This window comes from Sorex araneus, chromosome 2, assembly GCF_027595985.1.
Source record: "Sorex araneus isolate mSorAra2 chromosome 2, mSorAra2.pri, whole genome shotgun sequence".
Classification (NCBI taxonomy): Eukaryota; Metazoa; Chordata; class Mammalia; order Eulipotyphla; family Soricidae; genus Sorex; species Sorex araneus.
The window spans coordinates 103,253,859-103,268,909 of record NC_073303.1 but is presented as its reverse complement, the minus strand read 5'-3'; the positions used below and the strand labels follow the sequence as shown (position 1 = coordinate 103,268,909).

The window sequence follows — 15,051 nt, the reverse complement described above, 5'->3', positions numbered from 1 at the left end:
TCAGCTATGTGCGGGTCCGAGATTAACTGTTGCTTTTAATCTCTTTTGAGATTTATATATAGGTCTCTGAAATAAGGCCATTAAATGAGTTTATATAGCTCAACCTGAGGTGGTTTGTGGGTGTGGCGCCCACATACCTAGCTTTTGGCCATTTAATTTCTTGCTAAACTTGATCCCAAGTTGTTGGGGTCTGGCCATAGGCACAGTGGCAATTTGGGGGTATCAGGAAGCCTGAAGGCACCATCAGGCTGCTGATGCACTCGCCCCCAGGTACAGGTTGACCTGCTGGCAGCACCATACCCCGAGACTTAAAACTGGGGAAAAAGAACTTTTGTTTATGCTGATCATCTATTCAAATTAGATCTTTTCTCATCATCACAGATTAAATGATAATGTCAAACTGATCAAAGACTTTGAGAAGATTTATTTGCATGCATGTCTGTAATGTTAATGTTAAGATCTCGAGGACTTATGAATAGATTTTATTTCATACATCAAGAAAAAGAGCCTATAATTCTTTTCTAAGAACTCATATTTTCTGTATCTACCCTAAACTCTTCATGGTATTTCAAACTTGTCTCATCTTGTTCTATTTTGTACAGGGTATTCACCAAGCTCTTTTCTTGAGACATAAAACATTATTAAATTGCCTTTCTTCTTTCTCTTTCTCAAACTGAGCTTTATTGGTTCTTTAGTCTTCTAGGACTTACTTAAAATTTTTAATTACATGTAAGACTAATCATTAAAGCCTCCCTGTGTTTTTCATAGCTTTCTTTGATGGTGGATCCAGGTCTGGTTGCTGAGCATCCTCCATATAAAGAGAAGACAGTTCCTGTACTCTGCCACTCTGTGCCATAAATTAAAATTTAGGTCTTTTGGTGTCAAGCTTAATTTTAGTTTTCCATTTAGCTACTCAAAATGCACAGCAGTTCAGTTAATAAATGAAGGATCATTAGACAGATAGTTGCAGATGATGTTTTGACTTCACATGATTGATTATCATATTCATTGATATCAGAAATATACGTCCCATTGCCTTGAGTTGGAAGTAAGAATTTTGTGTTTCTTTTTTTCCGTGCCAGGGATCAAACCCAGGGACCCACACATTACCACTAGACTCATCGCTGCCCCAGAATTTTCTATGTAGTAGCCTTAGCAATTCCATGGTTCAGCTAATTGAACAATAGTACATAAGTCTTTTACTTTTTTTTTTTTTTTTTGCTTTTTGGGTCATACCCAGCAATGCTCAGGGGGACCATAAGGGATGCCAAGGATCGAACCCAGGTTGGCCGCATGCAAGGCAAACACCCTACCCGCTGTGCTATCGCTCCGGGCCCGTCATTTAACTTTTATTTAAGTTAAATGCTATGAAATGGAAGAAGGTGGTAATCAAAATCAAGATGAGTTGATCTCTAAGTTATCTTCCAACTCAGAAATTATGCTATATACTTTACTATTAACAGCAACTAATAATTTATAACTGCTAGTTAATTAACAATAATTACATGTTTTAGAGGTGAGTATATTTGGAACTAATAAGATTAATTACTGTGAAATGTGTACTCTCTTCCATGTGCTGAATGCTGGTTACCAAAATAAGGCAGACATTCTTTTTCAAAAAATTACCTTTTGCTCTCCAGCCTGCCATCTGCGGTGGACCTGCTGCCAAGATGCAGATTTTTGTGATAACCCTTATGGGAAAGACTATTACTCTAGAGTTTGAACTCTCGGATATGATAAAAAGATGTCAAGGCCAACATCCAGGGTAAGGAAGGAATTTCGATCAGCAAAGATTGATCTTTGCTGGTAAACAACTCGAAGATGGATGTACTTTGTCTGACTACAACATCCAAAAGATACCCACTCTTCATCTCCTTTTGAGACTTTGGGTTGAAGAAGAATTCTCACACCATTCCCAAGAAGAATAAACATAAGAGAAAGAAGGTTAAACTAGCTGTTCTAAAGTACTTCAAGGTGGATAAGAATGGCAAAATCAGCCACATTCACTGGGAATGTCCTTCAGATAAATGTGATGCTGGAGTTTTTATGGCCAGCCACTTCGACAGACATTATTGTGGCAGACGTTGTCTGACATTGTTTCAACAAACCATAGACAATTGCTGGTATGGGTCAATAAAGAGCATGAACTCTAACATTGCTAAGTTTTGGTTCTTTGATTAAAGAGTGATTTTAAAGCATAAAAATATTGTGTTTTATTAAGGAAAAGATAGAAAGGAATAAGTACAGGTGCCTATTAATTGGACTGTGGTGGAAATGCATCTAAGGAAGGCTCTTGGTACAAAGATGTTTGTTGTCAGTAGCATGAGGAAGAAGCCAAGAATTCCAGGAAGCACTTATGGATAAAAGAATGAAGAACAACAATTCCAGAGAAATGGTAGGGCCAGCAACTGGCTGTAGTAAGTAAAGTTTGGGATGAGGAAGTAAAAACTGGGTCCAGAGGGTTGTCTCCCTCCCCACACACACACCCATCCCCACCCCATGTGCTAGACTCTAAAGAGGAAATAAGTGATGAGGAGAGTGGACAAGGGTGATTAAAAAAGACTTTTTGTATTTATATATAGGCCTGAGGAGCCATTTAAATGCTTGGGGGTAGGGGGAAGAGTCTAGAAAGAGAAAGTTTGATGAAAGATGGGATTCAGAGCAAATCTAGGCACAAGATTAAGGATAGATAGGATAGTTGGATAGATGGATCAATAATGGGTTAAAGCAAACTTTAACCGGTTAAAATGTTTGTTGTGGCATCTTCAAGGGAGGTGAATGGTACAGTATAAAGCCTGCTACTTTTGTGCATGCATGAAAGTTGATTGGACAGAAAAGGAACAGTGATGTGGAATTGGTCAGAAAAGGAAACACTTGGTCCTTGTTGCAGCAGCAGATGGTAGAAGTTCAAGGATCCAGTCTTCCTTTGTGAAATAGGAGCCACACCCACCTGCTGAGGTAGAGGACATTAAGGAGCACTGAGGAGAATGAAAGCTAGAATGACTTCTCAGTAAAAGGAGGGGTCCACGCCAACCTAGGCTAAGGGAGGAAGTCATATTATCTAAATGGCAAGAAGCAACTGGGTCAAAGAGGACAGAAGTGAACCTTTGAAATCTCTTGGTGCGAATGCAAATGCACATTTAGTTGAGGAAAATAAAGAGATTAATCACTGAAGAGATTCCTAAAAAATTAAATGTGGAAATTCCTATAGTCCACTTATTCCACGTCTGGCCATTTCCTCGAGAAAACACATGACTTACAGCAGCCAAGAACTGGAAACAACTTAAATGCCAGTCAACTGACAAATAGCAGCTAAAGACGTGGTACATACACAGTGGATGTGGTATTTGTACACACTTAGCTAGAAAGAAATTCCTGTCATTTACTACAACACAGATGCAACTAGAGTGTGTCTGAATAAGCCAGAGAGAAAGACAAATGGCATATGATTGCATGCATATGTGCTAAATGGAAAACATGCAAACAGATGAACGAAACCAAACATCATGGAAACTTTTGACTGGAAGACCAGTTAGTGGTTCTAGGAGAGGTGGGTCGGTGGGTGGGGGGGGGGAGTTAGAACAATAGGCACTTCAGTGGGAACCTAATATTGTTATTATTTTGTTGGTATATTCCAGTGATGTAGTCCTGAAATTTATGCAATACAATGTTTCAGTTAGAAGATAAGTGAAGAAAAATCTAAATTTTATTTTATTTTTTAAAATTTATTTGTTTATTTTTGCTTTTTTGGGGGGGTGTGTGTCACGGAATGATGCACAGGGATCACTCCTGGCTCTGCACTCAGGAATTACCCCTGGCGGTGCTCAGGGGACCATATGGGATGCTGGGAATCGAATCCAGGTTGGCCATGTGCAAGGCAAACATCCTACCCGTTGTGCTATCGCTCCAGCCCCCTAAATGAAATTTTCAAAAAAGAAAGAAGCAGCTGTGATGTTCCTGTTCTGACAGAGTGAGAGGACACAGTTGTGATGGTGTGGTGGCCCCCCATATCCCCGGAGTTCTTGGGAGACAGTAAGGGTCATTTGGGAAAGCAGAGGGTAGGTTGGGATAAGGTGAGTCCAGCAGTCTGTGCTGTGTGCCCGCCGTGTGCCAGCTCTCTGTTCTGAAATAAGTCTCCCACTCTGGCTCTTTGTCGGGGTTTGTGGGCTCCGGTTTTCTACCTCACTGTATTTTTACATGAATAAATAAGTTGTTGTTGTTTTAAATAGTGCTTTAAAACCCTGTTAGTATGGTTTGTACAGTTTACACAGCAAACATTTAGCTGAGATTCGTTTATTTCCTTTCACAGATAAAAGAAGAACGTCCCGAAAAAATACCTGATCTGAAATTACTGGTGGAGAAGAAGTTTTTGGCTTTACAGAATAAGAATTCTGATGCAGACTTTCAAAAAAACGAAAAATTCGTACAGTTTAAACAGCAACTGAAAGACCTGAAGAAGCAATGTAAGTCTGCATGCTTTGCTTTGGTTTTGCCTTTTGAAATTAGGGAGCTGACTTGGTGCATAGTCCCAGAAAGCTGATTTTATGAATTTGCTTATCTGCTTGGCTTGATCCTCTTTCTAAATTGCTTTTTATTGTGGTTTGCAATTCTGTATTTTGTCTAACTTTTGGTTCAAATCAGCCTGCCCATTTTCAAAAGCCAACAGTTTCCACAAAGTGCTAAGAAAATCCCCCGGTTACTAGACAAAATTACACCTTATCCTTTCATTTCTGGGGAGGGGAATTGGGAAAAATCAAATAAAGCAGAAAACTATTTTATTCAACTAATAGTACTATTCTTCACATTTTGAACTGCTGTGCCAAGCTTCAAAATAACCACGTTTTGATTCTAGTTTTGCTGCTTTGAAGTAAGTAGTAGCAATGTTTGCTGAGGTTTTCTAATTCGTTATGAACCCAGATCACCTTGATGCCTCTTTGTGGTTGTGGGAAGTCCATGTGAATTTTAAATTTATTGCCTTTATCATAAATTTTTGTTATACTCTTTAAAAAAATTTTTTTAGTGCTTTTGATGCTTAAGAATTGGATAATTGAGCAAGTAATTTTTTAAAACTTAAGACTCTCCTCACCCTCATTTGCATATACATACATCAGAGCTGTTGACCGAAATAAACTGAATTCATGTTCATATTTGTACTTAGCGTAGGAGTTTGTGTTTTGAAATAGTCCTTCTTTTAAATATAAGCATTTTTTTCTAAAATTGATGCTGAGGTCTCAAAAAGTGACTGAGGAAGCTGCTTTACTTTTGTCTATTTTACAAATAACTTAAGTTTCACAATTTAGGAGGTTTTGCAATCATGGTGAGACTTTTGCTTTTACTGTCGATTTAAGCATTTTTCTCGAATCTTAAGTTTATTTTTTGTTCTTCATTGAAACATAGTATTTACAAAATCATCTTTGTGTAATTTATAGCATTTCCCCCAAAAGGTAACAATCCCCTCTAAACAGATAGTGAATGGTTTGCTAGAAACTTCATAGTAAAAAAAGATGCTAGCGTATTTCAGTTTTGACACTGATCAAAATAACCAAGTCTATTTGAAATAAGTCATTGTAAATTATAGTAGGTTTACTCCTAATTCTTGATTTTTAAAGGCATTTAAAAATACAAGTTTAAAGACGAATATACAAGCATATAAATTTCTTATTCCTTACTTACTGTTTTCAGAAGTACTATCTTATGGGAAAACTGTAGGTTTTAGAATTAATATATTAATGATGAAACACTTCCTAATTAAGAATATATGATTTAACAGAATGGTAAATGTTGGGATCATGGTTATTGTTCTTGAATTCTTTCTAAAGTTGAGGGAGTGGGGACTTTCCCAATGTCAGCAGTACAGATCATTTAGATACACAGTTAACTCTTAGAGCAGAGTAAGTTTATATTTAAAGAAATACTGCCTTATAAAAAGGTTTCGCAGTATATTGTAAGACTGGACTTGAGACAATTTTCCCTTCTGTTTTTCTCTAAAACATTCTTTGAAGTTCTTTTCAGCGGACAAAATGCAAATTATTAATACTTTCTTTAAATGCTCTATAAGATGCATATACCTTACTTAGCAAATGTGAACTTTTTTGTGCATTATTATTATTTACACTGCCTGTTAGCCTGTACCATGTCTAGGGGATTTTATTTCTTTATATTTAAAACTGCTTTGAGGAGGGGTCAGAGTGATGGTACATCGGGTAGGGCATTTGCCTTGCATGCAGCTGACCCAGATTAAATCCTGGCATCCCATATGGTCCCTCAAGCACTGCAAGAGTGCAGGGTCAGGAGTAACCCCTGAGCATTGCTGGGTGTGACCCCAAAACTAAATAAAGAAAAAAGATTCTGAGGATGCTGGTTCGCATTGGATTTTATTCATTGTACAATTAAATCCTCTGTTTTTCATGATGGAGCTAATCATCTGTTTTGAGATCTCTTCTGAAGGCTAAGAATTATGATAGTAGTTTTTATTTTTAAAGATCGGAAAATACATTCCAAGGCTCGATCCTTACTTCAAGTTGCTTATTTTAGCAAAGATTAAAATATTTTTGCATTTTTGTACTTATTTGAAGGGTTCCTTTGTTAGAATAGCAAGCATCACATTTTTAGCAACATTATTATCACAACCATATATTGTATGGGATTAACATTTTATTACACCAAGGTTCTAACTTTTTAAAATGCCACGGAGCTCTTAATGGCAGAGAGGTTTGGGTTGGACATTAAAATCAGATAGTCTGGTGTGTAGACCTGAGTCCCTTGGCTGGCCTTCAGGCACTCTGCAGACAGGAATAAATCTGTTACTCAGCTCCAGCCTAGCAGCTGCTTCTCAAGCTGTCTGTGGTCTCAGAATCCCTTTACATTCCTAAAATTTACTGAGGCCTCCCAGAGCGTTCTTGTTTACGTGGATTATAACTGTTGTAACTATTGATGTTGATCTCATTAGACTTCATAACAGGGATTTGATATATTATGAAATATAACTATATTTTCTAAGCAAGGAAAAGTTAGTGAGAAGAATGGCAGTGTTCTACATTTTTTGCAGATCTTTTCTATTTGTGACTTAACAGAAAGCAGCTGGAGCCTCCTATTTGGCTCTTCGTTCTGTCTGTTGGTACATTGTTTGGGTTGGAGTGTGCATAGAAAGTCTGGCCTCACACATAGGTAGTTGGGCTTAATAAAAGAATCTTGCAGACCCACCAGAAGTTCTCACTTTGAAAACCACAGATATAAAACCATGCTCACGCACCAAATCCAGTCTGCTTACTGTTTCTTTGTGGCCTACAAGCCTCGAGTAGTTTTGGCATGTTTAACCTGTCAAAGGGGAGGGGGCAATGTACAGAAGAATACGTGGAAGATGAAAGTTAAATAAATTCAGATTTTTGTATCCATTAGTATGGTTTTACTGAGCTAGCAAAAATCAACAGGAAAGAATTGTACCTGCCCCCAAACCTAAACCATCATTAAAATTGTCCTTGTTTTAATTTCAGATCTTTCTGTAAATACCATACATTGATCTGTGGTATGTTTGGAACACTTTGAGTGCCTATGGTATTTGAATCATCTGGTGCTCTGATATAAATAAAAGACAGGCCCTTTATCTGGAGAAGACAGTGGTGTATGCAAACAAAGTAATGTGAAAACCTTTCATAACAACTATCAAAGCAAAGCAAAGAGAAACATATCGAAGACAAATGTTATACAATGTAGGGCAAAATGAGAATTTGAATAGTCGTGTTTATTTTATCTGTGGGTTGAGTTGCCAGTCTGTGATAGGAGATACCTAAAGTTATATCTTTAAAAAAAAAAAAATCCAAGGCTGGGAATAGCTCAGTGGCAGAGCGTGCTGAAGAATTAAGATGGAAAGTGGAGGGGTAGTACAGATACCAAGTATGTATCATCCCTAGAGCACAAATCTACCTGATGTGCTAGACTCATTCAAGGATATGATAGCTCTAAAGATGAGCTTTAGTTGCACTTAGTAACATTTTTTGGGTAGTTGTGTCTTTAGATGTACTGTTGGGAATTAAATCTAACTTCCTTGGACAAATATCTTCTGTGTCCTGTATTACTTAGGGAGATTATGACTGTTCTAGGTTTGCTGGATTATTAAAATAAGGTTAGTGGATATGTACAGACTCTGTACGTTTATATTAAAGTTATTGGGGATAGTGAGTGCAATAGAGTGAAAAGAATAAGAATTTAGCTGCCAGAAGACCTGGGTTTGAGGCACCTTCTATGTAGCCTAGTCTCCCATTTTTCTTAGTTCTAATTCTTGGAGTCAAACAAATACAGATTTATTGGAAGTGAAAGTTTTACTCTTGAAGACATGATGGCTAAGATGCTGGTGAAGATACTGAATTAAGGGAACAGTTTCACAATAATTTGTTTCCCAAATGATAATCATGCTCTTACTAATCCAAGTTGTGAAATAAACAACTAGATTTGGTTTAAGGCAGACAGAAAGACTCTCTTGGGTAAAATCACTTTATTTAAACATATGCTCAGGTAATATTTTTTCTCTTCCTTGCATCTTTAAACTGCCTCCACTGTTACAAATTGAGGTTAACCACAGTATTAGTCATTGAACATCAGGAGAATTTAGACTCAAATTACAAGAATATTCTCATTAAAACTGTATGTTTTAATGCTAAGCTCTTTGTGTAGACACTTTTCTCAAGGCATCACAGTCTTTCTGGTATCCTGTGTACATGATTATTAACCAGAAGTTTTAGTGTAGATAAGCAAGGTAGAAATCGAAGGCAATGAACAATAACTGATACTTAGAAATCCCAGGACTGGAGCAGTAGCACAGCAGGGTAGGGCATTTGCCTTACATGCAGCTGACCCGGATTCAATTCTTTCATCTCTCTCGGAGAGCCCGGCAAGCTACCGAGAGTATCCTGCCCGCACAGCAGAGCCTGGCGAGCTACCCATGGTGTATTTGATATGGCAAAAACAGTAACAACAAATCTCACAATGGTGACATTACTGGTGCCCGCTCGAGCAAATCGATGAACAACGGGATGACAGTGGGACAGTGCTACAGTGCTAGAAATCTCAAGTTCTTTTGGTTTGTGGTCTGAATCAGAATTGCTTATGGATCTGAGATGTTTAGTATTAATATAATTAAATATAGAGTGTAATCATGGTTGGTACATGTAAATGGTAAGAATAAAGGAATACATGTCTTTTCATGAGCGTTGCTAATCTGAAGATTGTAACATGGTCACACTGTCATCCTGTTGTTCATCGATTTACTTGAGCAGGCACCAGTAACGTCTTCACTGTGAGACTTGTTGTTACTGTTTTTGGCATATTGAATATGCCACGGGGATCTAGCCAGGCTCTGCCGTGTGGGCAGGATACTCTCGGTAGCTTGCCCGGCTCTCTAATTGAACCTCGGTTGGCTTCGTGCAAGGCAAATGCCCTACCCGCTGTGCTATCGCTCCAATCTGAAGATATTCACTACAAATATTGACAGTATATTTTGGTTTGTGAACTCTGGAGACCAGAAGCTAGTCAGATCATTGGAGTCAGGAGTGAACCCAAGACATCTTTTTCAGTAGTAGTGATGTTCATCTCAAACATATATCTAAGGTAGGAATTTCTACTATAATTTTGTAATTACATGGGTTCACAAATTAACTCTATTACAAATACAACTTAGATCTTAACAGTAATAAAATAGGGAATGACCATTCACTTCTCCAAATGATTAAAAGGGAGTGCAATAAATATTGAGTGTCATTTGTACTTACATTTTATTTTCCCTTGTGGATTGGTTTCTCTTTTCTTTAACATCTGTTCAGACCTGAAGGGCAAGACCCATGAATTAGGGATTTTTTTTTTTGGTGTTGTTGTTTGGTATAGGGCAGCAGGAGAGGTTGAACCCAGGGCTTCAGAGATGGGAAGCTACTTTCCACCACAGAGCTATAATTCCAACCCTGAGGGTAGGGACTTGTTTTGTTTATGGTCATATTCCTCGAAGTCCAACATTGAAGTCTAGGCATATAGTATCTGTAGCACCAGTGCTTGTTGGCACAGGAATCTTGAAATCTGTCACACGCTTGAGACACCAAGCCTGTAATGTTGTTCTGGGTGTGGAACCAGAGTTGCCAGTTCGTCAGGCTCTTTTGGAAGACCCAGAACGCTAGCAAATTATTTTGCCATTGCTAGATTTCTAAAACTGTCAGCAAAACTATTGCTTTGTGTCGATTGATTTTTCCTGTAATAACCTTTTCCAGTGCCTTGTTAGGCCCTCAGTAAGGGATGTGGACATTCTTATTTCTTCAAAGAAGGGAAGGGAAGAGTTTATTTTCAGAACACTGCAAAGTAAGGTCACAGTGTTTATTTCACATTATTTGGGAATGCATAGACACCTGATGGGTTCTATTGAAAAGCAGATGGAGATGCTCTGATATTCCACATAGGGGAGCTTCTAATCCAGACGCAGCCGGACAGGAGGATCATTGAAGAGCAAGGAATCTGTAGAGGCTGGAAAGATGTGTGTGTAATTTGAAATCTGGAGGGAAAAGATGAGACACAAAAGTGGTATCAAGAGAGAATTTTTTTTGCTGTGTCTGTAGAAAGAGTACGTTTAAATTTGATGAAGTGTTGACAAATCTGACTTAATCGTGGTGCTTTTCAACCTGAAAATTTCTTTGTCATAAATTATAACTATATCCAAAAAGTGTGTATTGCTGGCAAACAATTAACCAAAGTCCAGGACTTTTAAGGAAGGAATCACTTCATCTTTGTCTTTATATTCCATTTGTTCCATGAATCAATGAGCACTCGCTTAATATTTATAGAACAGAATTATTCCATTAGAAAAATAAGTCAGAACCTAATTAAGGCAAAAGTTTTTAATGATAAAACTGTTTTTTAAGTCTTATTATGTTTTTGGTAAAGAAGAGAATAAGAAGAGAAAGAAAATTAGCAGTTACAGTGTTGGTGTCTGCATCTAGAAGCAAAGATTAACAATTCATATAGTCTTTAAAAAGCTCTTAATTTGTTCAAAAATTGTGTGGCCACACAACATTTTATGAGTTGGTAATCTCTTATACAAGGGCTGACTTGAGGGTGAGATACAGCAATCTTCACACACTTTCCTCTAAAGAAACTTTTTCGGATCATTTTTAATGGATTATTTATAACAGGCAATACAAAATAAATTATTTAGGTCCTGCTTTAGGTCCTGCTTTGGTTGAGAGGTTTGAGGGTTGGGGTGGAAATACTCAAAATATGGTGTTGAAAAGGTGTAATTGTGGTGGGATTGGTGTTGGAATTTTAAATGTAACCAAGTATTGGAACAATTTTAAAAAATAAAATTTAAAAAAGTTTAAAAATTGCTCATGCACTCAGAAATCACTCCTGGCAGTGCTCAGGGGACCATATGGGATGCTGGGAATCGAACCCGGGTCGGTCGCGTGCAAGGCAAATGCCCTACCCGCTGTGCTATCGCTCCAGCCCCAGAATTGCTCCAAAATTGCTCAAAAATTCAGTGCACAGGTTTTTAGTATATATATATTTTATATTTATACATATATCTATATCTCTATCTATCTATATATTTATATATATATATATATCTCTGAGAGCCCGGCAAGCTACCAAGAATATTTCGCTCGCACAGCAGAGCCTGGCAAGCTACCCGTGGCATATTCAATATGCCAAAAACAGTAACAAGTCTCACAATGGAAACGTTACTGTTACCCGCTCGAGCAAATCAATGAACAACGGGATGACAGTGATAATGACATGTTTTAGTATGTGCATATTGTGTGTTCGTGTATGTAGGTGTGTGTGTGTGTGTGTGTGTGTGTGTGTGTGTGTGTGTGTGTGTGTGTGTGTGTGTGTACTATTTTTACTGCCAAAGTGGAACCTTGCTCAGGAATTGTGTGACTCACTTTAAGTGTGACTGCTTGGAGCAGTTAAGGACGTTTTGGTTAAAATTTATATTTGCTTCCTCTTTAGTTGACAATTTTATCATCTCCATAGTCTCATTCAGTCTTCATTTTTGCTTTACGATGTTATAATGCCATCATCATTCACTTGGTAGATGATCATTTATTGTTGGGAAGTCCTAAAAATCCTATAAGTTCACAACAGAAATTGGCCTTTATAGCCTAGCCTTCTTTTCTGGCCTAAAGAAAGAAATTTCACTTATGCTCATTGAGTGAAATTCTGGCTGTGTTGCAGTCTCTCTTTAATTCTTTGCTTCTCTGACTCTTCTTCGAGTCTGACCCTTTTAGGTCTCTTTTCACCTTTCTGTTCTGTTTTTTTTCCCCGGCCTGTATGTTCTCTTTCCATCACCTAACATAGGGAAGCTAGATGGTGCCATTCTCTTTGGATGATGCAGTAACCCCTGGTTATGAAGAATATAGGAGATGTGGGGGTGGGAGGGAGCACTGAGAGAGATGGAGCTGTTTGCCCTTTTTTATTGAAGTTGTGACTTTGGGAGGAATTTTATATTTTAAAAACAGATTTGAGATACCAAGCAAATAGTGAAGAGAAATAAATAATAAATAATGGGGAGGGGGGAGATTCATTAAAGTTAGATTGATTCTGTCAGGGTGAAATTTCCATCACGGTTTGAGTTTAAAGTGAGAGATTAGTTTTTTTACAGGCGTTTTATATTAAATGCCAAAGAGGCCCACCAGTTCCATCATTACTTTAGGTTTACCCTCAACCTTTTGGAAAATAGTACTAATAAAAGTAATAGCCAAGCTTTACAGGGTGCCTCATACATTCAATAGTTAGTGAATGCGTATTGGACTAATGAACAACAGCTGGCATTTTTGGTGGAGTGCTTACCTGTGCATTGAAATATAATACATATTTTATGTACATTATTATTGATTTGTTTGCATTTCCACTATATGACCTATAAGTGCTAAAATTGCTACTCAGATTTATGTGATCCCAAAGCCCATGTTTTTGTTTTATACACACCAACTTTCAAAAAACATGTCCATCTGGTTTTCTTATCTCTCAACTCAAGCATTTCATTCATCTTTGGTAAGACTGATCTCTGGAAAGACTGATTGGTGAACCTCAAAGATTGTATGCACGTTAACATGCTTGCTTGCATGTGACTTTCCCTGTTTGAATCCTTGGATGTACATATGGTTCCTGAGCACAGGGCCGGGTGTGTCTGCCCACTCATCCAAACAAAAAAGGCAAACAAAAGAACCAACCCAGAAACTGACTCCAGGAACTCTTGAGCAGTGAGCACTTTGTATCTCTCAGCTTGTAGAGCCTCATAAATTGAGGGCATCTGCTTCACTTGGCTGAGGATCTTGGTCTCTTCTACTTAGAGATTGGGAAGCTGTAGTCATTATCATACTTTAGATAGTAGTTTATTTATGTGTGCTTTAATATTGTCTTCAAAGTAGTCCCTAAAGAAGCAGATAGTTGGGGCCAGGGAGATAGAACAGCAGGTAGGATATTTGCCTTGCATGTGGCCAACCTAGGTTCAATCTCCAGCATCTCCACCAGTTCAGTGTGTGGTTTCTGAACTCACCAGTTGTAATTTCTGAGCATAGAGCCAGGAATAAGCCTTGAGCACTGTTGAGTGTGACCCCAAACCAACTATACAAAAAACTCCAACTGAACAACAACAACAAAAAAGCACACAGTTGAGATCTCATTTTATAGATAAAAAAGTGAGACTCATTAAAGATTAAACATTAGCTCAAGGGTCAGAAAGAACTTTTTTGTTTTGTTTTGCTTTTTGGGTCACACCTGGCGATGCGCAGGGGTTATTCCTGGCTCTGCACTCAGGAATTACTCCTGGCGGTGCTCAGGGGACCATATGGGATGCTGGGAATTGAACCTGGGTCGGCTGCGTGCAAAGCAAATGCCCTACCCGCTGTGCTATTGCTCAAGCCCCAGAAAGAACTTTAGAGAGTAAGACTTAAATTGGATCCCAGATGTCCTGAATGTAGTTGTATGTTCTGTAAACAGTGCCTAGAATGCCATTTCCGGTGTAAATAACTGCTATTTTATGACAAGACAGAATAGGATATTTATTGCAGTACAAGTTTAGTACAGATTCCATGAAATTTAATTCAAGCCTAACAACAATAATCCCATGCGTGCACACACATCAAACTGTCTTAATCTTCAGGACATCCATGCACAGGAGAAGAACACATGAAAAGTTCCTACTCTGGCTTTAGCAGACTGAACACGTTTTCCCAGTGCTGTCAGGAGATCACAAGGATAGCAAATCTGTTTCCGAGGAAAGAGGAAACTTTGGAATGAGAGACAGCTGTAATTAACGTTATTAGGAAAGAAAGGTTCAGTTATCAAGGGAGAAGTGAGTCAGCGGCAAGTTTAAACATCAACTGAGGACAAAGGGTGTTTCTCTCGTGGTGGCTCATTTTGAGAGAGTGTGATGGAGTATAAGTAGAGCAAATCCTAGGCCTCTAGGGGAAGAGTCACATCATACAGAAGAGAAGGATTGTCTTGTTCTTAGTTCCCAAGATTAGGGTAAGTTTTATAAGTCTTAAGTTTTGTAATTATTAGGTATATGTCATGACAGGGCACCCCTTTGTAGCCATCCCTCTCTCATCTCAACCCTGGCAACCACTGTTTGTTTTCCCCCACTTGATTTTAACTTTTCCAGAATACTGTGTACAAAGAATTGCTTGAAATCTTCAGCCTTTTTTTTTTAATTTTTATTTTATTGAATCACTGTGAAAAAAATACAAAGCTTTCAGGTTTAAGTCTCAGTCATATAATGATTAAACCCCCATGTTCCACCACCAAGAACCCCAATATACCCCCCACACACACCCCCACCTAAGTAGCTAGTGATCTTCACTTTATTCTCTCTATACTTTGAATACATTCAATATTTCAATAGAGAAGTCACTGTTATTGTTTAGAATTTTCCCCCAATCTTCAGCCTTTTAAGTGACCTCTTTCACTGAGCAGAACACCTTGCAGCTCATGGAGTTTTGCTGTTTCAGCTGTTTCAGCTGTTTCGGTTGCATTGTTGTGTGGTTGAGTGGTATTTCTCCTATGGATGAACCGCCA

General features: G+C 38.2%; 1 protein-coding gene and 1 pseudogene across 2 annotated transcripts in view; both read left to right on the top strand.

The window, feature by feature from the left end:
• NSMCE2 (NSE2 (MMS21) homolog, SMC5-SMC6 complex SUMO ligase) overlaps positions 1 to 15,051 on the top strand; it is a 253,682-nt gene that overhangs the window by 90,238 nt on the left and 148,393 nt on the right. For both annotated transcript variants that reach the window (XM_055126045.1, XM_004607751.2), the window contains one exon: positions 4,310 to 4,463. In XM_055126045.1, coding sequence (XP_054982020.1) covers positions 4,310 to 4,463 — 154 coding nt within the window. The remainder of the gene's footprint in view (positions 1 to 4,309; positions 4,464 to 15,051) is intronic.
• LOC105942965 (ubiquitin-40S ribosomal protein S27a-like) lies at positions 1,671 to 2,181 on the top strand (annotated as a pseudogene).